This window comes from Otolemur garnettii, unplaced genomic scaffold (assembly GCF_000181295.1).
Source record: "Otolemur garnettii isolate 467f Iridium unplaced genomic scaffold, OtoGar3 scaffold00054, whole genome shotgun sequence".
Taxonomy (NCBI): domain Eukaryota; kingdom Metazoa; phylum Chordata; class Mammalia; order Primates; family Galagidae; genus Otolemur; species Otolemur garnettii.
The window spans coordinates 2,640,375-2,664,220 of record NW_003852449.1 but is presented as its reverse complement, the minus strand read 5'-3'; the positions used below and the strand labels follow the sequence as shown (position 1 = coordinate 2,664,220).

General features: G+C 39.5%; 2 protein-coding genes across 4 annotated transcripts in view; one reads left to right on the top strand and one right to left on the bottom strand.

Moving 5' to 3' along the window:
- Positions 1–3,984, top strand: part of STYX (serine/threonine/tyrosine interacting protein) — a 33,507-nt gene extending 29,523 nt beyond the window's left edge. The window contains exons 10-11 of the mRNA XM_003792137.3: positions 1,235–1,328; positions 3,788–3,984. Coding sequence (XP_003792185.1) covers positions 1,235–1,328; positions 3,788–3,861 — 168 coding nt within the window. The 3' untranslated portion in view covers positions 3,862–3,984. The remainder of the gene's footprint in view (positions 1–1,234; positions 1,329–3,787) is intronic.
- A 6,072-nt stretch (positions 3,985–10,056) lies between these two features.
- GNPNAT1 (glucosamine-phosphate N-acetyltransferase 1) lies at positions 10,057–22,416 on the bottom strand. 3 transcript variants are annotated; one of them, XM_012806590.2, is made up of 6 exons: positions 22,203–22,416; positions 17,758–17,925; positions 16,429–16,491; positions 13,146–13,273; positions 12,260–12,321; positions 10,057–10,458 (listed from the first exon to the last, which is right to left on the bottom strand). In XM_012806590.2, exons 2-6 carry the CDS (start codon positions 17,909–17,911, stop codon positions 10,311–10,313), a joined length of 555 nt encoding a protein of 184 aa, XP_012662044.1. In that variant the 5' UTR covers positions 17,912–17,925; positions 22,203–22,416; the 3' UTR covers positions 10,057–10,310. The 3 variants fall into 3 exon arrangements, with proteins under 3 accessions (XP_012662044.1, XP_003792184.1, XP_023370273.1); XM_003792136.3 differs by having other exon boundaries at positions 22,258–22,416; XM_023514505.1 differs by lacking the exon at positions 16,429–16,491 and having other exon boundaries at positions 22,258–22,416.
- Between the last annotated feature and the right edge of the window lie 1,430 nt (positions 22,417–23,846).

Below are 23,846 nucleotides of genomic sequence, written 5' to 3'. Positions count from 1 at the left end.
TTGAGACAGAGCCTCAAGCTGTCCCCTGGATAGAGTGCTGTGGCATCACAGCTCACAGCAACCTCCAGCTCCTGGGCTCAAGCAAGTCTTCTGCCTCTGCCTCCCAAGTAGCTGGGACTACAGGTGCCTGGCACAACGCCCGGCTGTTTTTTGGTTGCAGCCATCATTGTTGTTTGGCGGGCCCAGGCTGGATTTGAACCCACCAGCTCAGGTGTATGTGGCTGGCGCCTTAGCCGCTTGAGCCACAGGCGCCATGCCGGGTATGTGTATTTTAAAGTGCCTTGGGTGATTCTCATGGCAAGCCAGGCTAGAATCCCCTGCCCAGCCTTTATTGTCAGCTGTCCAAGGTGAGTTGATCTTGGCTGCATGTTCTTCCCCCTTCTATACTTACGAGGTGCTTCTTACAGAAGTGGAGGAGTGGGTGTTTACGTTGTCCTTAGTGCGCCCTGCCGCCTCCTGTAGCCTTCCTACTTGGGACTTTTTGGTTTTACTTTCGGTCTGCCACCTTTTTTAGAGAACTCTGAACTATACCTGCTCTGCCTAATAACCTGCAGGGGCAGGCATCTTCTGTAGTCTCACTTAGGATGGTTCTAGCTTTCAAAAATGTTATCTTAGGATATGATACACATAGAAAAATGCATAAAATGTCAATAAACGTCCATGTAACCATCACCTAGGTCAAGAAGTTAGATGTTTATCAGTGCCCTGAAAATCCTTTTGATGGCGCTTGCCAAGTACAGCTGTCTCCTTTTATGGTAATAACCACTATCCTGACCTATCTGGTAATTACTTCCTTACTTTTCTCACTCTTCGATTCATATTCAGGGTTATGGGTGTTTCCTAGTTCCATCAGATGTTTTCTGTGTTTTTGGAAAGGGATGAGGAACAAAAATGCCTTTATTCCTCTAGCTTTAACTGAAAGCAGAGGACTTCTGAGATTGCCAGTTTGGGGTTTGGGTTGTTTTTTATTTTTTTTAACAAATGCCCCAGTGGCAGGGGATACATTGGCAGTTTAGCATGGGGTCCCCTAGTGAATGCTTTGGCCTGACTTGATTTATAGTGATTAGTGGTTGTGAAATTATGAGACAGGAATTTTAAACCTCCATTTCTTCCACAGTAATATAGTACCAGATTTTTCAGTGTAAAATAAGAATACTAATTATGTGCACATTAATCACTGGGTATCCAAGAATGTAAATGATTAATATATTCAAGTAATTAAAATTTTTTTTAGGAATATGAAGCCATCTACCTAGCAAAATTGACAATACAGATGATGTCACCACTCCAGATAGAAAGGTCATTATCTGTTCATTCTGGAACCACAGGTGAGGAATTTTTCTTTTTGGAGAAAGTTGATTTAAATTATTTAGAAAACTTTTGGTAAACTATTGAATTAAAACAAGATAATATAAAAAGGATTAATTTTACATATTATAATAGCTTCTGTAAGTTGTGCCTCATCAATGAGAATATGCTGGTTGGAAGATCAGACATCTATTTGGTTTAATTTTAAGTCTCTTAAGTAGGAGGAATCTCGAGAGGGCGCCCCAAACATACTTAGGTGATCTTACTAAAAATAAAGGGTGGCCAGGTGTAGTGGCTCACTCCTGTAATCCCAGGACTCTGGAAGGCTGAGATGGGAGGATCATTTCAGCTCAGGAGCTACCCTAAGCAAAAGCAAGACCCAGTCTCTACTAAAAATAGAGAAATTAGCTGGGTGGTGGTGGGTCTATGTAATCCCAGCTTCAGGGAAGGCCAAGGCAGAAGGATTGCTTGAACTCAGGAGTTTGAAGTTGCTGTGAGCTCTAGCTTGTGCAACAGGGTAAGACTTTGTCGATGGATGGATGGATGGATCATTCCATGACTCTGCCTCTAAATGGGTAGATGGATGGATGGATAGGTAGAGGTTAATAAATGAAAGCATGTTTCAAGTTCAGTGGGGTGACTGTTGTAAATAAGGTACTTCTGTTTTTCTCTTGCCATTAATATTTCAGTCCTTTTCCCCCTCCTTTACTGTTTCAGAATTATCCCAGTCCCTTCACATTTCAAAGTTAACACTGGTCAGTGTTGACCTGGAAATTGAGGACAGGTGATCTGATCAAAAAGTCTAGAACTCTTCCCACTGTATTCCTTGTAGTGAAGATGTTGTGTATTCATCTCTCACTCTTAACTTCCTAGTTGTCATTGACTCTTCTTGCCTTTGCCATCTCGTATTACCTCCAAATCCAATAGGGTCTGTTTTATCCGCATCTGTAAACTCTCCCCTCCCCCTTTTTGAGACAGAGTCTTTCTCTCTGGCCTAGGGTAGAGAACTGTGGCATTGGCCTACCTCATAGCAACCTCTAACTTCTGGGCTCAAGCAATCCTCTTGCCTCATCCTCTAGAGTAGCTGGGACTACAAATTCCTGCCATACCCCCCTGCTCATTTTCTGTTTAGTAGAGATGGGGTCTCGCTCTTGCTGAGGCTGGTCTCAAACTCCTGAGCTCAAGGAATCTGCCGTGCCTAGCTTTTTCCTTCCCTTTTTTAGTTAATGGTAACCGTAAGCTAGTTCAAGTCCAGACTGGCCTTCCTTGCAAACTCTTGCCCTTTGGTCTATTCTGTTCATTGTAGCCAGACTTATTTTCATGAAAGATGTTTGTAATAGTGGTATTTTTTTTTCCTTTGCCAACTTCTTCATTGGCTTTATTCCTACAGAAGAAAGTATGTAGCAGGTAGAATGCCAAGAATGCCACAGGTAGTAAAGGCCCTTTTGGTTTTTTAATTTCTATCTGTTTCTAAATCTGTACTCCAGAAAGCTGAACCCACTGATGGTGTCCTGCATCTATCTTCTTTTCTCCACCTAAAATGGATCACGTTCAGTTTCCCTATTGTTCCAGGTGTCATCAAATGATCAGCACACCCTCCTCCAACCCCAGCCCCGTGGAGTCCTGTAGAAGCACAGCACTCCATCTGAAACTTAATCACAGTGTCTGGACTTAGCCTAATGGCCAGGATATATTACCCATTTTATTGATTTTATACATTTTATCCTTATCAATCTTACAGTGAAACGCAGAGTATTAGCTTAATGTACCACCAGGATTTAATACAACATGTAGAGTATAAATTTGAGGCCATACTATTGTTAGGCAAAAAATACAGCAGACCTGCTACTAGTTTATTCCCTAAAGTTTTCCTCCATTGATACTCAGATTTCTTAGTTATAACTTGCTGACATATATGGATTCTATGTAGAAAATTTATTTAACAGACTGTGATATGAAGAGTATGTAAAAGGAAATCTCTTCATCTGTTCCTTCCAACCCTCAACTTGTTGGTAATAAAAACCATAGTTTGAAAGGACAAGTATTTTCAGCTACTCTTTGTAGTAACATCTGTGAAATTAAATTGATAATTAAATCTATGAAAAAATCATACATATACAAGATTGATTTCTTAAATCTTATATCATGTTTATGGTGGCTAAAAAAGCATCAACTTGGTCACCAAACATGGATGTGTCATTCTTTGTAAAAAGCCTTTTTTGAAAATTATTTATTATAGGTAGTATCTAAGGCACACTTAATTCTTAGGCGGGAAAATATGACCTAATCAGGAAAAAACATTGTTTTGGTAGTTTATAACTAAAGAATTTAGTAACGTTTGCTATAAATTCAGTCAGGGAATTTTCATAGTACCTCGGTGATACCACATCGTGGAAAACAAATTTTTACTGGCTGTAACATTCTAACACGAGTGTATTTAAGTCTACATTTTATGTTATCTTCACGCAATAACTTTTAGGCAGTTTGAAGAGAACACATGACGAGGATGACGACTTGGGAAACATGCAAGTGGCGACTGCACAGAATGGCTGACTGAAGAGCAAAATTATAGAGTGTGAATTTCTATTTGGAAAGGAGAAAATACCAGAGACAATAATAATGTAAAATGGTAAAAACACAAGTAGTTTCTTTTCAATTATCTGTTGCTTCCAGACACATTTCTCTGCAACTTGCTGAGCAGCATTTTATGATGTTGGACTCCTGCAGTAGATGGCACTGAGGGTTTTCCTCCTTTTTTTTTTTTTTTTTTTTTTTTTTAAAGCAAAACACTTTACAAGTTTTATTATAAACCAAGAATTTTGGACTTGCAAAGAGGTATTATTGCAATAATGCACTTTTCATACTTGAAATTTATTTGTATGATATAAAGTTATTACTTTAAACAAAATGCAAGTTAGGGGGGATTTGTTTATAAAGTTCGGGTAATTTATACCAAGAATTTCCTAAGGTTTGCTAAAAATTCACTTTTTGTTCTGTATAGTACATTTTAAACATAATTTTACAGTTCAGTTTTATGATGGAGCCTCTTACAGAAATGTTAACAAAATGCAGGAATCTGCCACATTTCTTTTGTAGTATAAGTTAATAGCTTAATTATCATTTTGTCTTTGGATTTCTTGATCCCTTGATGATCTTTAAATCATGACACTAGGAAACTGTCTCTACTTTAACATGGTCTGATTACCACTTCCTTTCCTATTACTTTCCTAATTTGTTTATTCTCTAGAGAAAAACTACAGAGTTTTAATGATAAAAGGAACATGTTTTGCTTTATAGTACCAAGTGCTTAAAAACAAGAATAGTGTTCAATTTTCAACTGACTTTCCCTTTTGGTTTTTTTTTCTTTGTGGTAAAAGCCAAATGTTGTATTTGTTCTTTTCAGTGTTGCCCAGCTGTTTCTTCTTTTGTCAAAAATGATTCTGAACAGAATATATTAAACCAGTGTAGCACTAATTTTTTTCTAAATGAAGCCCAAAAAAGAAGTGCCTTGCATCATTTAAAAAAAAAAATCAAATCTTCATGACCTCTAAATTAGTATGTAGAAAAGATATTAATATTTTTCTGTAATTTTTCAAACCAACCATAAATTAGCTTAAACAAAGAAACTTGAAGAAACTTTAGTAAATTATTTGCAATATGGAATACATTTACTCCATTTTTTGCTGTCTTAGTGACTCTGTGAGATTGTTCCAAGTCAGACACCAGCTCTTCTTTGAAGATGCATTTTTTGAGGAAAGTGATTTGTGGGAGACTCTTGTGTACTTTAAATTAGTATTTTAATCAGTTCTTTGCGTTCAGTTAGTCCAAACTTTCCCCATAATTATATTCAGTGAAGTCACTGTATGGACTTTTGGTTCTCCATATTTTTATTCATATGCATAACAATTATTCTAAGAAAAACATTTTTGCTATTTTAAGTAGGATGTGAGGGAAGAGAAGAGTGTTTTTTAACTTTTTATAGTTGATGACCTTAGGGTAGCACAAATAAAACTCCTTTGTATCTCACTTTTCTCGGTCCTCTCTCAAGGTGCTTACTGACGGGAATGAATTCTATACATTCCCTTGGCATCAGAGGCACTATGCAAAGTAACCTGTCACACAAGTTACTTGCTTCACTTTGCTCCCTGTGATGTAATACTACAGTAAAAGCTTTTTTATCCAACCTAGTGGGAGAGTAGAATGAATTAAAATTACTGTTAGAGTTAATTCCTTTTGACCCAGGTAGTAGTAGTCTTCTGATCTCTCTCTCCCCTTCCTTCTCACCACCCTGAAAGTAACCATTAATCCCATTGTGGTCCAGTATTCTGTTGTGTCTGATTAGGGCATTTGGTGTACAGTGGTGTAGTGGAGTGAAGATTTGCTTTGGGTATTCAAAAATTCCAGTTGGTAAAGTTACCATATAACACAGCTTCCCTGTATACAGATCACTATTGGATAGGCCAGCAAAGTCTCTTATAATCTAATAGTAATCTATGGTGCTTCATTCAGCATAAACTCTGCCTAAAAGAATAGCCCTAATAGTGAATTTATGTTTTAAAAATGAGGAAATTAAGACTTTATTAGTTTCATAAACATATCCTCTTATATGGTCAAAAATACATCTTTGGTTATTAGTACTACTTCATGGCTGGTAATTTCCACCTTTTCTAACCACAATAATTGTTACATTGTCACAGAAGTGCCTGCCCAGCACTGTATATTATAGATAGTCTCTCACAAACATTAGAAAAAGGGACTGTCGTCATCTTGAATACCATCAAGGTGGATAAAGCGCGAGGTTCATTGCACGTTTCAGAATGTGATGAGCTTGTTTCCTGGAACCTGTTTGTCTACCTATGTTCAGCTAGTTCTGTGATTCCTTTATTTCTATTGATGTTTTGTGATAGATAACCATGGTAACTTTAACCAATCATGAATTATTTTCTAGAGTATTTGAATAATGTGAGTGACCACCCAATTTTATCTTTGTAATCTGGGCACGAAATTTAAAGTGGAATTACATCAAAACAGAGGGAAAACTGCATTACTGTCCTTTTTGAAAGTATGGAAACTTAAATATTGAAAATGTTGAAACTGGAATGGCAGTGTTCTTACCTTCTGATTTAATTGGTTCATGTTAATTTCTTATCTATTAGATGTTTAAGTAGCAGTTACCTTTGTTTTTTTGTATCTATCTATGGTAGAAATGTTAAACTGTGATAGCTTTTGCTCCCACCTCTCAACCACTTACCTTTTAGAGCAGAATATTCATTGTGGGAGGATTTTGTGTTTCATTTGAATTTAGAAGTAACGTCAGAAAATGTTAAGCATGTCCTTTTAAAAAAATATATAAGGTTTCTAATTGTCTTATTACTATGGTAATTCAAGTGAATTAGAAATATTTAACTGCAGTCTTGAATTATAAAGTTGAGATGTATATATCTAAATCTCAACTTGGTGTAAAGTAAATGAGCAGTTACCTGGCAGTTTTTTTTAATAACTGGTTCAGTCCATGATCCTACAGCAGACATAGCTTCACTTCAGTGTTTACTTTCTTTGTCCATCCAACAATGGTCTAATAAGGAAATGATAGGAAATAGCTGAGAATTACTATAAGGTTTTATTTTTTAATTTATTAGAAAAATGTTTCTAGATCTTTGAATGCTGGATATTTTTTCTTTGTCTTTCCCATCTGTGGCAGCTAAAAAAAACAAAAACAGAATCACTCAACATTCAGGTTTACATGTTAGCTCTCTCCTAGGGAGTCGCCATACCTCACAGTTCAAAGTGTATTCTACAGATCAGTGACATTATACTAACATGTAATTGCAATTTACTATGCAGCAAAAATGATTCAAGAAGAAAAATAACCTATAGTGTCTATTTACCTTTGTATAGGCAATTGCTTAAGTTACTCTGCTTTTAACATTTGTACTTGGATAAAATGCTTATGTATGTATAGGAATGTCACAGTGCAAGATGCTGCTAGCCCAGGCACAAAGTATTAAAATTATTTTGTGAAGATTGGTGGTTGTATTAAAACTGTTGTGCCATTATACCTCAAAAAAGATTGAAAAGCTTATTCATACTGTTTATGTCTCAGAACTTCTTTATTTAGTTACCTTCTAGATAAAAGTAGTCTAATTTTACACCACAGATTAAGGGTGAGTGGACATTTGAATACTGAAATGCACTTAAGAGTATTCTCCCAAGGGCGGCGCCTGTGGCTTAGTGGGTAGGGTGCCGGCCCCATATACACAAGGTGGCAGGTTCGAACCTGGTCCTGGCCAGCTAAAACAGCAATGACAACTGCAACAAAAAGAAAAAACTAAATAAAACTTGAAAATGACACATTAAGAGTATTCTCCAAAGCACTTTGATCATATAGACACTGAAAATTATCAGTAATCCATGTAAACCTCAAATTCCAGCTCCAGTATATTTTTAAGGATTAGTTGAGGGATTTGGAGGTGAGGGAATTCTGAAGGAAAGGGTAGGTAATCCATATGGTAGCTTCCGGCTCGTTCAAAAAAAAATACTTCTTGCTTTTGCAGTACCATCTTCCCCTCTTAGGCTACTTACAGTCGGTGTTTCATCAAAGCTAAGGTCCCATCACAACTACATCATCATTTTAGATAACCACTTATGGGCAAAATATTGTTAATGAAATTATGACAAGCCATTGGTCATAAAATGTGTCAGAGATGTTACAGCACACAGAGCATATGTGCACAGTAAAAAATGTGTCCTTTTGAAAACTAAAAATGTGAATATGATCTGTATATTAGTGTTTCATACAGCATTTTTTCATACTCAGGTTTACTGACCATATAGCTTGGAAAATCATAAACATAACTCCTATGAACTAAAGCTAGAGACCACTACTGATTGTCTTCCCCCCCCCCCCGGACCAAGTGTCACTTTGACACTATTGGTAAAGTGCTATGGCACCATAGCTCACAGCAACCTCAAACTTTTGGGCTCGAGGAATCCTCCTGCCTCAGCCTCCTAAGTAGCTGGAACTACTTAGGCGTCTAGAGATGGGGTCTCACTCTTGCTCAGTCTGGTCTCAAACGCTGAACTCAATCCACCTGCCTCAGCCTCCCAGGGTGCTAGGATTACAGGCAATTGCTGTGCCCAGCCCAATGACATAATCCCTATTTACTAAACCCTACCTATAACTACTTGGGAGGGGATTTAGGAGAAGCCCTTAATAACACCATTGAAAGGGATTTATGGGAAGACTAACCTTGTGGACAATTTTACTTCATATCGCTGAGCAGTACGAAATGTAATAAAGCATTTAATTTTGTCTTTTAGTAGCCTTTTTTAAAAGAAAGGGTCTCCCTTGTCACCCAGGGTAGAGTGCAGTGACGTGATTATAGTTCACCACAGCCCAGAAATCCTGGGTTCATGCAGTCCTCCCAAGTATCTAGGACTACGGGTGTGTGCCACCACACCCAGCTAATTTTTTTAATTTTTTGTAGAAAAAAATAAATTTTTTTTGTAATGATAGTTCTTGCTGTGATGCTCGGTCTAGTCTGTCCTCAAGTGTCCTCCTGCCTTGGCCCTCCCAAAGCACTGGGATTACAGGCAAAAGCCACCAGGCCTGGCCCAGGCCTATTTTTGAACCTAGGTTTTTAATTAGCAGAATTTACCCAAGGAAGTTACTGTCTGCCAATGTTATAAGACTCTTGAAAAGTCAGACCTAACTTTTTGTTGCTTTCACGAGACAGATGAGTTCACCTGCGTAGGGCCTGAACAGGTAAGTAACGTTGGCTCTGCTAAAGGATTTCTGTTGTTTTAGAAAGCTAACTTTAGCTGAAACCTAAAATCCAGTTGTGGTGTTAAGGAATGTGAAACACATGGTCTTTACTTCAAGTTCATTTCACAGATAATAAACACAAAACTCAAATTTTATGGATCATGACTTATAGTTCAGTAGAAAACTCCAGAAAAGCACAGAGAAAATTCTAACAGATGACCATCCATCATCTCAACTGGTTTATTGTAACATGGAATGCAAAAGATTAGAACCACTGAAGTGTCAATCCTTCAACTTTAAAAAATAATTAAATAAAATCAAAACAGGATAATAGTACCATTATGATTACATTTAAAAGAAAAGCTTCCATCACCATTTTAAGAATGTGACAAATAACAGTATATTTTTTAACATTGTATTCCACTTTAGAATATTCCATTTCATAAAGATATTACTCAGAAAACAGGCTTCAGGTATGCATGAAAAGAGAAATGCAGGCATTTCTACCTAAGCTAAGATTTATTCACTAATTAAAAGTACCTTAGATGTCCCATTATAATTGCTCTTAGGTAGCTATTTTTAACAAATGGTAATTATTATGTTTTGCAGATAAGACAGATGGTACTGTGTCTACATAGAACTATATAAACAGTAAAACATTTAAATTATTTTACTATGAATGTTGTAACTTAAGTTAATTTTCATTTCTATTACTGTTAGGGTCAAGAAATATTAGACTGCTGTAGTCACATTTAGTTGTGACTAATTTATCCAACTTGATTTGTTATATAGGAAATGATATGCCCCCCCCCCAAGTGTATCTAGATCAATTTCTTTGAGACAAATATTACATTGTACGCATGAGATAAGAAACAGCCTTATTCGATGTATCCTTTTGAATGAGCAGCGCTGATAGCAGGTGTATGACTCCTGACCACCCAGAAATGAAGGCAGACTTTAGAAAAATACAATGCAAGAAAAGATTCAAGTTAAAAATATATTCTTTTGGTTAAAAATCACCCCCTTTATAATAATCATTTGTGATCTGAACTCACAGAATGTCCCACCAGCCCAAAGTAATCTTCTCAATGTCATACTTCAGTATTACAGTGGGTTTTTTTTTTCAGTCTGGTATTTATGGAGATTACTGGATCACAGCAACATAGTATTTTAACTCTAGTAAGAGGATAGCTTTGTACCATTAGTGCCTTTGATAGTTCTCTTTCTTGAAATATTTTTACTTTAGAAATCTCCGACACATGTAGTTTTCTTCAGATACTGTATATCCAAACTTTTTATAGAAACCAACATTTTGTGGTAGGCATTCAAGAGTAATCTTATAACAGTTCAGTTTCTTGCTTAGCAAAGTAAGGGTTGATAATAACCTGAAATTTAAAAAGGGGAAAGGTGGGAAGACAATATATATTACTAAAAATGGATTTTATAGTATATAAATTGTCAAAATTAAACTTCACTTTTTATTAGCAATGGGTTTAGATCATAGCCTTTCCCATTGTATTCTTTTAAATATTCAAATTGTGGCTCGGCGCCTGTGGCTCAAGTGGCTAAGGCGCCAGCCACATACACCTAAGGTGGCAGGTTCGAATCCAGCCAGGGCCTGCCAAACAACCCTGGCTGCAACCAAAAAAAAAATAGCCAGGCATTGTGGCGGGCACCTGTGGTCCCAGCTACTTGGGAGGTGGAGGCAGGAGACTCGCTTGAGTCCAGGAGTTGGAGGTTGCTGTGAGCTGTGATGTCACGGCACTCTACCCCGGGAGACAGCTTAAAGGCTCTGTCTCAAAAAAATAAATAAATACTCAAATTGTAACTGAAGAGCAAATCCCCAAAGCATTTTTATTTGGTTTTTTTTTTTTTTTGAAACAGAGTCTCACTATGTTGCCTCACAGCTCACAGCAACCTCAAACTCTTAAGCTTAAGCGATATCGGCTTCCCAAGTAGCTGGAACTACAGGCGCCTGCCACAATGCCCAGCTTTTTGTTGATGTTGTAGTTGTCATTGTTGTTCATCTGGCCAGGGCCGGGTTCCAATCCACCAGGCTCAGTGTATGTGGCCAGTGCCCTAACCACTGTGCTATGGGTGCTAAGCCTCTTCAGCCTTTTATTAAATAGGACAGATACTAAACTCACCCTAAACCCTCTTTAAAAATAAACTGTAAGATACATATTAACACTAAAGACTATCAATCTTTAAAAAAGTATTGCCAAAATTATTTTGTGAAAGGTCTTTAAATCTATTTAATAAACTACTTAGGAATAGTCAGCATTCCCATATAAAATGAGTGCATGACAGCTTTGTTTTTAATTATTTCCAAAACTAACATTTGTGAAAGTAGGTAGTGGAATAATTCAAGATTGGTCTAAATATGAAGCAGAAATAAAGCAAAAAATATACATCTTTACTAATCCTTAATGAATCCAACCCTAGTAAAAAAAAAAAAAAAAGACATGGTTCTAACAGCCTTAAGAGGATAAAAACTATGAAAGATCTAAAGGAATTTGAAGGATTTTTTCATGTATAAATAGACTAAAATATTGTCATTTAGGAAACAAAGGATCTTGTTGAAGTTACAAAACTTTAAAAGGTATGACCAAGTCAAATGGACTCTTAATACCAGAAATTGGTCTGTTTTATTCACTAATATAGTCCAAATACCGAGAATAGTATCTAGTACATAGCAGGTCAGAAGAGATGGTATTAAAAAGCAGTTCTTATAAAACAGACAGTAAACTTATGCAATCTTTACCTTTAAAGATTTAGAGGAATGGACAGAGAATTATATAGTGAAGCCTGTTTCCATACACATTTTTAAACCTTAGGATACTGAAATCACAGAATATTCTGTAATAGTAGAACATTCCTTTGTTTTTAAATATGACAGAAGCTGGGGCAAATCACCTGACTAGCCCAAAACTTTGTTTCCTACTAGTGTGAGAACATGCTACTATTAAACACTGATTACTTAAAGACATTACTATCTGGAAAGGAGTACATATCTAATTTTCAAACTTTATTCATTAAATTTAGTCTAAGCTATAGAGAATGGGTTCAGAATCAATGAAATCCAAAAAGTACTTCAAAAAGGAAAACCTTTTAAATAAGAATCTTTGCAAGAAAATAAATTGAAAATAGAGTTTCTGCAGGGTTACCTTGTTTCTGCCTACTTACAGTTTGCCAAGCTGCTTCCCTCTGCACTCATCACTAACGACAACATCTTCCACTCTTCCTCTCTGAAAGCATTTACAGTGCTTAAAGGACTAAGCATTTGGTTTTAGCTGAAACACGTTGAGTTTCTCAAAATTGACAATGTTTTGTAACCAACTTCACAGAAAAAAACAACACAACTTTTTACTCACTTCTTAGAGAAAACAATATAATGAAATCAACTTGTGACCTCATCTTGTTTTGTCTGCAGCCTCCTGGTGCTGTTGACTAAAGCAAATACCAGAATCCACAGCACCAAAATGTAATCTTAGCATCCGTCATTCTGCTCTTTGTTTCATACCAATTTATTTCAGACATCCAAATAAAATGTATTAACTTACATTCATAAGCTTCAGAGAACATATTCTGAGTGTTCCTATCTTATCCTTACTGGGTTAGCTGGGGGTTTTGTTTAGTATTTCTTGTGAATTCTTGAGAGGTCAGAGGGTACCACAAGCATTAGAAGTATCACAGAACAGAACATCGTATTCTCACCTGTTTTACTACTTGAAAAGGGCTAAAAATTTGTGCTAATGCAATGTATTCAAGTATTGCTTTTGAAAAACATTATGATGGGCTTCTGTACATTCCTACTAAAATACAGGATAACATTTGGTTTGCCTATGACAATACCAACCTAACACAGAACAATTTTAGCAAACAATTCATACTGTTAATAGATTTTCTTTCTTATAGGTCTCAGAAAGAGCACACTGGGAAAAATGCCTGTTACTAAAGGATTTCTAAGAAGCAATGAAAAGCAGTGTGAAAATATATTTGTCTAATGAAAACTCAGTTTTACTAAAAACACTTGTCTATTTTACTCCTAAGTGTTAATGTAAGCACATACCTTAGCACAGGAATGAATAAATTTGTGTTCTATTATCAGAGTGGCCGTAGCAACAATCTGTCCTAGAGTCACATCTTCCACAACTGTAACATAATAATCCCCTGATTTCTTCATATGCTCAAAAGATTCTGTGGAAATAGGAAAACAAAGTTTTATTTAGTAAATATTCAACTTTATTAGGTACCAGAAAAATACTAGGATTAACTGACTTAATTATTGAATATTTAAAGGTATTTTTACCATAATTTACTTTCCATTTTTAAAGAAAGTATTACATAATTAAAAATGACTAATTGAAATATCAGCAATCAGTATCAACTGGAATATAGTCCATACATTTAAAATATCTGCTAGCAAAACAAAGACTAGTAATAGCAATTTCAGATGAATAGCACTTAAAATTGTAGACGCTGCCATTTCTACCACTAATGACTGAAAACTTCAATTTCTATAAACAGATTTTCTTTAACCTTTACACTCAACAAACATTCAAACAGAACAAAAACTCTGCAAAAGGGCAGCACCTGTGGCTCAGAGAGTGGGACACTGGCCCTATATATCGAGGGTGGCAGGTTCAAACCTAAACCCCAGCCTAACTGCAACAAAAGTAGCCAGGTGTTGTGGCGGGCGCCTATGGTCCCAGCTACTCATGAGGCTGAGGCAAGAGAACTGCTAAGTCCAAGAGCTGGAGGTTGCTGTGAGCTGTGACGCTATGGCACTCTACCGTGGGCAATTAAGTGAGACTGTCTCTTAAAAAAAACAACTCTGCAAAAGACAAGAGCATGTTTACATGGCTCCATCTGGTAATTGTGAGTCTTCCTTTGTGATAGCAAGTGTGTCATGATTATGTGCTTACTCTTTAAAACAGTCATTATTTTGTTTGCTTTGAAAGGACCTTTAAAGGAAGTGAAAATTTTCTTTCCAAGCAATTTTTCCAAATTCATCTAGCAAGTAAGAGCAAAGATACTTTCCCCTCAAATTGACCTTTAATATTTATATTGCTGAAATAACATGGTTTCCCATCTAATCTGATATGCACACAGAGAAATTCAGAAATAAAAACTGAGCTAAATAATCTCATATTGTTTATTTCCATAGTGTCATTCTAGATAGGGGTCTGTAGTAGAAAGAAGAAACAAATTCAATGAGAGAAAATAAGAATCAGAAAATAATAGTTTTCACTCTCAGGAGGATCAGACAAAGTGCAAAACAAAATTACTGTGAAAGGAAATGAATTATAGAAAACAAGAAAAGGCAGTGTTCGAGCACTGGACAGAGTTAGGAAGTTTTAGTCCTGTCCTTACCAATAACTACTTGCGACCTTGGGTAAGTCACTGGATCTCTGGATTCCCATTTTCTTCTGTGTCCACAAAAGGGGGTAGAGGTTGGATCAACTCAAAGATAGCTGCTAGCCTTAAAATTCAATATAAATGAACCCACACTAAAATATATGCTCTTACATTTTTGATTTTGTGATGAAATTTCTGTGAATAACCCAACCCTAACCACATGAAAGGAAATAAAGGCCCATCCCCAAGTTATGGACGAGACACACTAAAGGTCCCTGGGATACCTGAGCAACAGTGCATGTACAGCAGTGGTGATAACACGACTACCACAGGGGCTCATGTTAGTAATCACAATACACTGTAATAACAGCACCTGTCCTGTAATGGTAAGACGCAGAAATGACTGTCCTCTTTTTTTTTTTTTTTGAGACAAAGTCTTAACTATGTTGCTTTGGGTAGAGTGCCATGGCACCACAGCTCACAGCAACCTCAAACTCCTGGACTCAAGTGATTTTCCTGCCTCAGCCTACCAAGCAGCTGGGACCATAGGCGCCTGCCACAATGCCTGGCCATTTCCGGGTTGCAGTTGTCGCTGTTGTTTAGCAGGCACGGGCCAGGCTGGAACCCGCCACCTTGGTGTATGTAGCTGACACCCTGCTCACTGAGCTACAGTTGCTGAGCCATGACTATCCTCTTTTAATTCAAACAACATATAAGCAAACTCACACAGAAAGTTTAGATGGGGGACAGGAGGGTTTTTTAAAATTACTAAAGTTAACATTCACCTAATGTTGCATCAATGCTAGGCTAATAGGACTGATACGTTTATTTTGATCTTCTAACCAAATCAGTAATATCCTTTCCAGCCAGGTGGCTCAGGCCTATAATCCTAGCACTCTGGGAGGCTGAGGTGGGTGGACTGCTTGAGCTTAGGAGTTGGAGAACTGCCTGAACAAGAGCAAGATCCCATATCTACTAAAAATAGAAAAACGAGCTAAGCGTTGTGCAGGGGCCCCTGTAGTCCCAGCTACTGGGGAGGCAGAGACAGGAGGATCACTTGAGCCAAAGAGGTTGCTATGAACTGTGATGCCATGGCAATCTGCTCAGGGCCACAGAGTGAGACTCTGTCTCAAAAATGATAATGATAATAACCACCTTTCTACTTCAGTCTTAATCCTCTATGCTGCCTTACGATACTTGATGCTTTCACTGGAACACTGCCTTTCACACGTTCCTTTTATAAGTGTTCTGATTCTTCTCACAGCTGAGCAGCAACCAAGGCCTAATGCTCTCCCAGCTCTTCCAGCAAACGAATGATGGCATCTGGCCTTTCTTGGAATGCTTAATTATTTCTGCTTCCATTTCATTCACCTTTCTCTTGGCTGCAGGCTCACCTGGATGTGCAATGGACTGGAAGCATGGTCATGAGGGTAAACAGACTCACAAAATCAAAGTAAAAAGTTCAGGTGAAAGTGATGCCATGTGTAATCAGTGTCATCAACACTAAAAAAAATGTGACTATTACTGAGCATTAGGATACCGGGCCAGCAGGAGGAGTGTGCCATGCGGGTTTGTCTATGTGAGAGGAAGAACCTAGTTCCCTAATTATTAATTTGATTATTAAATTATAAATTATCCTTATGGGGAGCCTCAGGAGCCTGTTCATAACTACAGAGCACTGTAAGTCGGGTCTCCCATAACGGGGGGCTGCCTATACTACAATAAGAATGAAAAATCTGCATAGCTGCCACCTAGGCCCTATGCTTTAGTATTACTAGTTACCTAAAAGTAGTCAGGTATTTATGCCAGACCAGGTTCTTCCTATGTTTGGATTCTAGAACATTTGACATTTAAATTAGAAAACAGCTAATTTGTTATTTGAATAACTTCCACCTATTTGAACAAAAACATAAGCACTGAACAGAGCTCTAAACAAAAACAAAACCTTGTTTCCCTTGTTTCTTTTCATTCAGGAAAAAGGTGACAGTACTTACTCATGAACTGTTCAGGGTTGACAACTCCAGTCTCTGTCAGCTGCCCTAGTACCTTAAAAAAACCTAGTTTTAAAAAACAGATTTCAAGTTATGAGAAGAGCAAAAGGAAGACAGGGTATGAAAAGAAGCAATATGTTAAACTGAGTATGGAAAGTTATTTTTAAAGAACTTCCTATAATCTTTTAAAATTATTTTACCATTAAAAAGGTTAAACTGAAACCTGTTCTTTCTATAATCACTACATATAACAATAATAATTTTGCCAGTGCTTTTGCTTGCATAGATCTGTGGAAAAGTGCTAACCTTACTATCCAGTATTATAGAACCAGCACATACATTTTTCAATGTAATTTGCATTAAGTTCAATGCAAGGGAGCCAAATTTTCCCAATATGTGATTTGGTTTTACTTTAAAAGATAAGTTTCTCACTATGAGCATGAATATATCACTTATGAAATAAAGTATAAATAACATTGTTGAGGATACAATTTTTTTTTTTGAGACAGAGTCTCACTTTGTCGCTGTTGGTAGAGTGCTATGATGTCACAGCGATCTTAAACTCTTGAGCTCAAGTGATCTTCTTGCCTCAGCCTCCCTAATAGCTGGGATTACAGGTGCCTGCCACAATGCCTGGCTATTTTTAGAGATGGGGTTTGGCTCTTGCTTAGGCTGGTCATAAACTCTTGAGCTCAGACAATCCACCCACTTCGGCCTCTCAGAATGCAAGGATTACAGGCATAAGCTACTGTGCCTGGCCTAAGTATACAAATTTTATGAGAAATCTTTTTGGCTTAATTAGGATGGAGTAATTTTATATTCAGGTCATTTTAAATATTTCACAGCAATATTTGGTCACAACATGACATACACACAGTGAAACTGAGTGTCCCAGTCACTTTAACAATTAAGTATAATGGCTCGGCGCCTATAGCTCAACCAGCTAAGGCGCCAGCCACGTACACCTAAGGTGGCGGGTTCGAATCCCCAGCCCGGACCCGCCAAAACAACAATGACGGCTGCAACCAAAAAATAGCCGGGCGTTGTGGTGGGCGCCTGTGGTCCCAGCTACTTGGGAGGCAGAGGCAGGAGACTCGCTTGAGCCCAGGAGTTGGAGGTTGCTGTGAGCTGTGATGCCACGGCACTCTACCCAGGGGGATAGCTTGAGGCTCTGTCTCAAAAAAAACAAAAAACAAAAAACAATTAAGTATAATAAATAGTCCAAAAGTCAATTTTTAAAAAAATTATCAGCATCATAACGTTTATGGAGAAAATGGAAGGGCTAAGTAATGTTAGTTCTAGTAAACATTGGTAGACTATCTGAGTCCATACCTCTATTTAAGTCAGCAGTACAGAGAGGCCTCAAAACCAAGCCTTCTCCCGGGTGGGTTGGGGAAATGGCTGGAGAAAACGTAGCTGTATTCTGACTCCAGTCCACCTCTTTGAGTAGACTTGGGTCAAACATAGGAGTTTCATCAGGTTTCATCTTTCCAGGAGAGTCTAAAATAAAAGTTCGAATGTTAAGGCATCTTCTTTTCTTTTTTTCTTTTTTTCCTAAGGTGCCTGTACTTACAGGGAAGGACATTTTGTTTAACAGAAGGAAAGTTATTATGATTGAGGACAAAGGTAATTTCTTTATATAAACTAGTACAATTAGAAGCATTCTTTAACAGATATGAAAAATATTTTACTTTAAGCAGTCCTGAATCTAACATCACATGGCACTACACATTAAATGACTAATAAGTTTTAGACTTTTAAAATTTACTTTTATTTTTGAGTGGAACGAGGATGTAAACCTAATCATGACAAGACCATGAGCTTTGGTGACAGACCTAGTGTTCAAATGTCAACTGTGTGATACTGAAAAGGTAATTACGCACTTAGACTCTCATTTTCTCATTTGTAAAATGGAAATAAATTATTGGAAGGATGAAATGAACTACTTTATACAAGCAAGCACTTAACATACCAGCACATTGCAAACACAAGATATATTTTAGTTAGCAATACATTTAAAATTCAAGTTTAAAAATTCTTGGCTGGGTGAAGTGGCTTACATCTGTAATCCTACTGCTCTGCTTGAGCTCACGAGTTTGTGACTAGCCTGAGCAAAAAGCAAGACCTGTCTCTACTAAATATAGGAAAAAAACAAAACAAAACAAAACTCAGGCAAGAGGATCACTTGAGTCTAAGAATTGGAGGTTGCTGTGAGCTATGACGTGACAGCACTCTACCCAGGGCAACAGCTTGAGACTGCGTCTCAAAAAAAAAAAAAAATTCTTGTTAATTTTTTTTACTTTTTTTTTTTTAAAGACAGAGTCTCTGTGGCCCTGGGTACAGTGCCATGACCTCATAGCTCACAGCAAACTCCAACTCCTGAGGTTAAGCAATCCTCTTGTCTTGGCCTCTGAAGTAGCTGATGCACACCACAACACCTGGTTTGTTTTTTCTGTTTTTAGTATAGAAGGGGTCTCGCTCATGTTTAGATTGGTCATCAACTTCTGAGCTGGAGCAATCCACCCTCTTTGGCCTCCTAGAGTGCTAAGATTTACAGGCTTGAGCCACCACCCCAGCCAGTTTTTTTCACCTTTAAATTAATTCATCAATCAGGCTCTGTGCTAGGTATAGGGATTCCAAGAATGACAGGTTCTATCTTGTGTTTATGTTAAACCAAAAATTAGCATTTTTAGGTAGGTAAGAATAAAAACATAGTTTATGTAGAATACTGAGAGTTTTTTTTTTTTTTCCTCTCAAAAAGGATTCACCCTTGGTGAGTGGATTGCCTGAGCTCCCATTTTCAAGACCAACTGGAGGCAGAGCAAGACCCTGTCTCTAAAAAATAGCTGGGTATTGTGGCAGGTGCCTGTGGTCCCAGCTACTCCGGAGGCTGTGGCAAGAGAATCACTTGAGCCCAAGCATTTGAGGTTGCTGTGAGCTGTGACACCACAGCACTCTATCGAGGGCAACAAAATGAAACTCTGTCAAAAAAAAAAAAATTCAGAGCACATTATGCTGCAAACATTATTCCTAGTTCTAGTAACATTCATCAAAGGATATAAATTGTGATTATTTTCTATAAAGATGCTTGAGTTTACAAAATGTAGTCTGAAAAAGGTTAAAATTTTTCATGAGAGACAGGGGACAGGGAGACTGCAGAAAAATTAAGATTATGGAGGCTTTCACTAATGAATTTTAACCAGTAAATACTAAGATTTTCCTGTACTTTCTTTAACCAGATGGCCTTATTCCATGAAAGGTCATAAAAACACTGGCTAGCATTTATTAAATACACATTTGTTAACTCTTGCAAATACAATGAAGGGTGTATCATCATTTACTGTGCATTATTTTACAGACAAGGAAGCAGGCGGAGTAACCTGCACAAGGTTACAGTGTGCATAAGGAACCAGGCTAGCTTCACAGCAAGGAGTACAGAGCTGCAAAGGGCCTTGTACTCAGTTTCTCTGCTGCCCCTGCTGTGAAATGCTGAATAATTTTTTAACAAAAAGCCCTGCAGTTTCTCTGGATTATCACAAATTATGTAGCCAGTCCTGCTGGCAGTAGGAGTTCACCTCTGGTGCTCTTCGGTACTCTTAACTGAAGATACAGTGAAGATAAAACTAGTGCAGGTGAATTCCCTCCTTGATTGAGGTATAGGAGTTGAAAATTTAGTCAAGAGCAGCACTTGGAACCTATGTTTAGAAATGGGAATTTCATACTAGTCAAAATACATTAAAGCACTTTGGGTAGAAATATTAAGCAAGCAATCAGAAATTACTATCAAAATGTTTTTATGAAACAGAGCCATATTTAAGACTTGCTTAATCTAATTCCATCCTCAAAGAGTAGGACTCTGCTGGTGCCCAGCTAAATATGCCAGGCAAGATGGAATAAGTGTGGTTTGATGCCAAATTCTAAAGAATTTCAAAGAAGAACTAAATAAGTAATTTTATTTCATTTACAAAAGAAATAATACCTTCACATCTTAAGGTGCCTTAGATACCGCAAAACTAGAAAATTTGCAAATAAAATTGCACCACTGTGTTAAGCTCAATGTCATCGTTGTCACTGAGGTCTTAAAGTTTTTAGGTAACTGTGAAAAGTAAACTCTAACCCCCCCTTAAATATTCCTCAAGAACCGTTTCTATTTAACTGAAGTTAGCATTCCTTTAGTAGGCCCATACATGCCTAACTCTAGTCCAGTAAATGCCTAGTAAATGAATAACCAATTTTATAAAACTTATCTGGAGATTGCATTTTAGAAAATCCAGAGGGAAAAAAAAAAAAAAAAAAAGATTACCAAAATGCCATACATGATAGCACAAAAACCATACACCCAACTCATTTTTACTAGTTGTAACATCAGGTTTCACTCAATTGAGTACTTTTAACGCACAATTTCAATCTTACGGCTTCCCAGGTTCTTTATCAAATTTGAATACAAATGGGGAGAAGCTGCCTCTTAGAAACAGACAAGTGAAAGCAATAAGTAACAAACCCTGGGGATTAAGATTTTACAAAGTTGATACACAAATTCAGGCCAGCCACGGGACTCCTGCCTGTAATCTAGCAGTCTGAGAAGGGAAGGCAGAAGGATCCCTTGCGCTCAGGAGTTGCAGACCAGCTTGAGCAGGAGCTAAAAAATAGAAAAATTAGCCAGGCATCCAGAAGGGCGCCCATAATCCCACTACTTAGGAGGCTGAGGCAGGAGGATAACTTGAGCTCAGGAGTTTGAGGTTGCTGTGAGGGGACACCACAGCACTTTAGTCTGGGACAAAAAGGTGAAAATCTCTCTCAGAAGAAAAAAAGTAGTTATACAAGTGTAAAAAATATGATCTAAAGCCATATCTAAACCACGTTGTCTCAAGAGCCTCTGAGGCATCATACGTCAGTACCCCACGTACTGGGAGTGCTGTTTGAGACTAGGGTTCCTTTATACACATTTCAGTAATAGTCTGACTACGTCTGAAGCTAAGAAAAATTTCCTCATTGATGTTTTTAACAGGCCTGTCCATATTTATTAAGTTATGCAATTGCAGAAGTTTTCAAAAGTATTTTCTGGTAGTTTATCTGATCTTTACGATCTGAGGAGCACTATCCCCAATGTGGTGAAGAAGGTGGAGCACTTTAATTTTCCAAGACGTGCCCCGAGGTAACCTGGCAGATGAATGAGTTGGGACTAGAATCCTCCTCCCGTTTTCCCACCTTGAGCCCCAGACTACTAGGCTCAGCGCGTGCCGATCCTGACATCACGGTATCAGAGCGGTAGTTCTGCACGCCCTACTCGGCGAGTCCTGCCTAAGTAAACCTGAACGTCTTATTCCTGAGCAACCGGCCCAACAAAACGAATCCCACAATCGTCCGTTCAATACGGAGCTGGGCTTACATAAACATCAGCTCTCAAAACAGCAAGCACAGTCCAGTACGCCGTGCTTCTAGGGCAGAAGCCCAGGGAAAAGAGACAAAGGGTGTCCCTCTCCACCGGGGGAAGCCCCGACCTGCGGGGCAGCCACTCGGCTGCGCCCCAGGGGAAGAGGCCGGAGGCGTCGGTGTCCACGCACTGCCGGCGCTGCGGAGACCGCGAGCTGAAGCCGGGGAGGAAGAGTCAGTGTCGACCCCAATGCCCGCTCCGGCCCTGGCGGGCCAAGACCCCGCTCGGCTGGCCGCTGGCCGTGGCCCCCGCCCTCCGCTCCGGGAGCGTGTCCGGCCAACGCGCTCGGCTCCCATCACCGCCCCCCGGGCCGGGCCCGGCCCGCTCTCCGCAGCAGGCGCACCTGTGTGACAAGCCCGGCGTCAGCCCCCCGGCGGCGGCACGCCGGCCCTCCTCACCCGCTCAGGCCCCGCAGTCCGCACTCCTCGCGGGGCGCGTCAGACTCCCCTCCGCCGCGGAGCACGGCACCGGATCCGGATCCGGCTCCGACTCCAGAGCCCGTCCCACCTCGCGAGCCTCAGTCCGAGTCCACGGCCCAGACGTGGCAGCACGCGAGCCTCCCGCCCCGCCCCGGCCCCTCACGCAGGGCGGCGCAGGCGAGGGCGGGGCGGAGGTCGAGGCGCGCCCGCGAGGGAGGGGCGGGGCGTCGCTTGGGCGGGTCCAGGGAAAAGGGAGGGGGCTGGGCCGAGGAGGAGGTGCGCCCGCGGGCTCCCTGGAGCGAGGGGCGGGGCTTGGGTTGCGCCGGCGCGGCGGGTGGTGGCTCCGGAGTCGCGTCCTGCACCTCCCGCACGCTCCCCGTCGCCTTTCTCGGGGCTTCTCTGTCTCAGTGCTTCTGGAGATCAATCTACCCAGGAATGGGCCAGGCAGCGTAAGTGGTGAGCCGTACTGGCCTCTGCTTGTCAGAAACCGGAGACTCGGCCACCGGTCCCGGGGCCCTTCCCTTGCCATTCTGTCCACCGCTCGGAGCTCCTCTCCCGGGTCTGCGCGCGGCTTCGCCTTAAACGACGACTTGGGGCCACTGTTTTATTTCTCCGTCCCTCTTCTGGAATCTTTTTTTGGTGAACGCCGGGTTAGGACAGTGGTTCTCAACGGCGCAGACTTCGGCGCGGTTCAGCATGTTGGGCCCCACGTGCAGGAGCGGTGGGTGCTGCGGTGTCTCCGCGGGGCCGGCGCGGCCGGGGAGGCGGGGCGTGCGCTCGGCGCCTCGCCGCGTGCAGAATGGCGCCGCGCAACCGTCGCCCGGCCTGAGACGTCACTGTTTCTCCCAGTCCCATTTCTAAAATGTCTTAGCTAAGTAGCACTTGCCCACATTTTATGGATTAGGAAACAGGTTCCGAGTTGTTAAGTAATTTACAAAAGTCACCTAGCTAGTAACTTCCCTTCCTTGCCTTATACCGTAATACTCGGTTCATTGAAATTGAAGAATATTTTATTCGTAAACAGTAGTGTTTACAGAATCAACCCCATAGATCGTCTAGTTATATTTTCTGCTAATTTATGAAATTTTTTTTTCTTTTTTTAAATTTCAGATTAATATGAGAGTACAAATGTTTCGGTTACGTTGTTGCTCTTTCTAAGGTAAAGTTTAAGTTGTAGTGGAGCCTTCCCCCAGGGGAGTGTGCTGAACGCCTGCGTTAGGTGAGATCCTGCCAGTCATCCGCCGCACCCTTTTCTCCCACCCTTCACTAGAATATACTTGTATGTGTTTTTTTCTCCTGTGGGCATGTAGTTGTTATATATTGGTTTCATATTAGTATTGAGTACATTGGATACCTGTTTTTCCATTCCTGAGATACTTTATTTAAGAAGAGTGTATTTCAACTCCATCTGGGTAAACACAAAAAAGTGGTCTCCATCTTTCCTTATGGCTTAATAGTACTCCATGGTATACATATGCCACAGTTTGTTAATCCATTCATGGGTTGATGGGCACTGGGGTTGCTTCCACCTCTTGGCAGTTGTGAATTGAGCTGCAATAAACACCATT

Coding starts and splice junctions, on each gene's coding strand:
- GNPNAT1 (XM_012806590.2), bottom strand. CDS start 17,911: ATGAAACCTGATGAAACTCCTATGTTTGACCCAAGTCTACTCAAAGAG. Junction 13,274..16,428: donor CAACCCTGAACAGTTCATGA/GTAAGTACTGTC, acceptor CTATTTCCACAG/AATCTTTTGAGCATATGAAG. Junction 12,322..13,145: donor TTATTCATTCCTGTGCTAAG/GTATGTGCTTAC, acceptor AAATGCTTTCAG/AGAGGAAGAGTGGAAGATGT.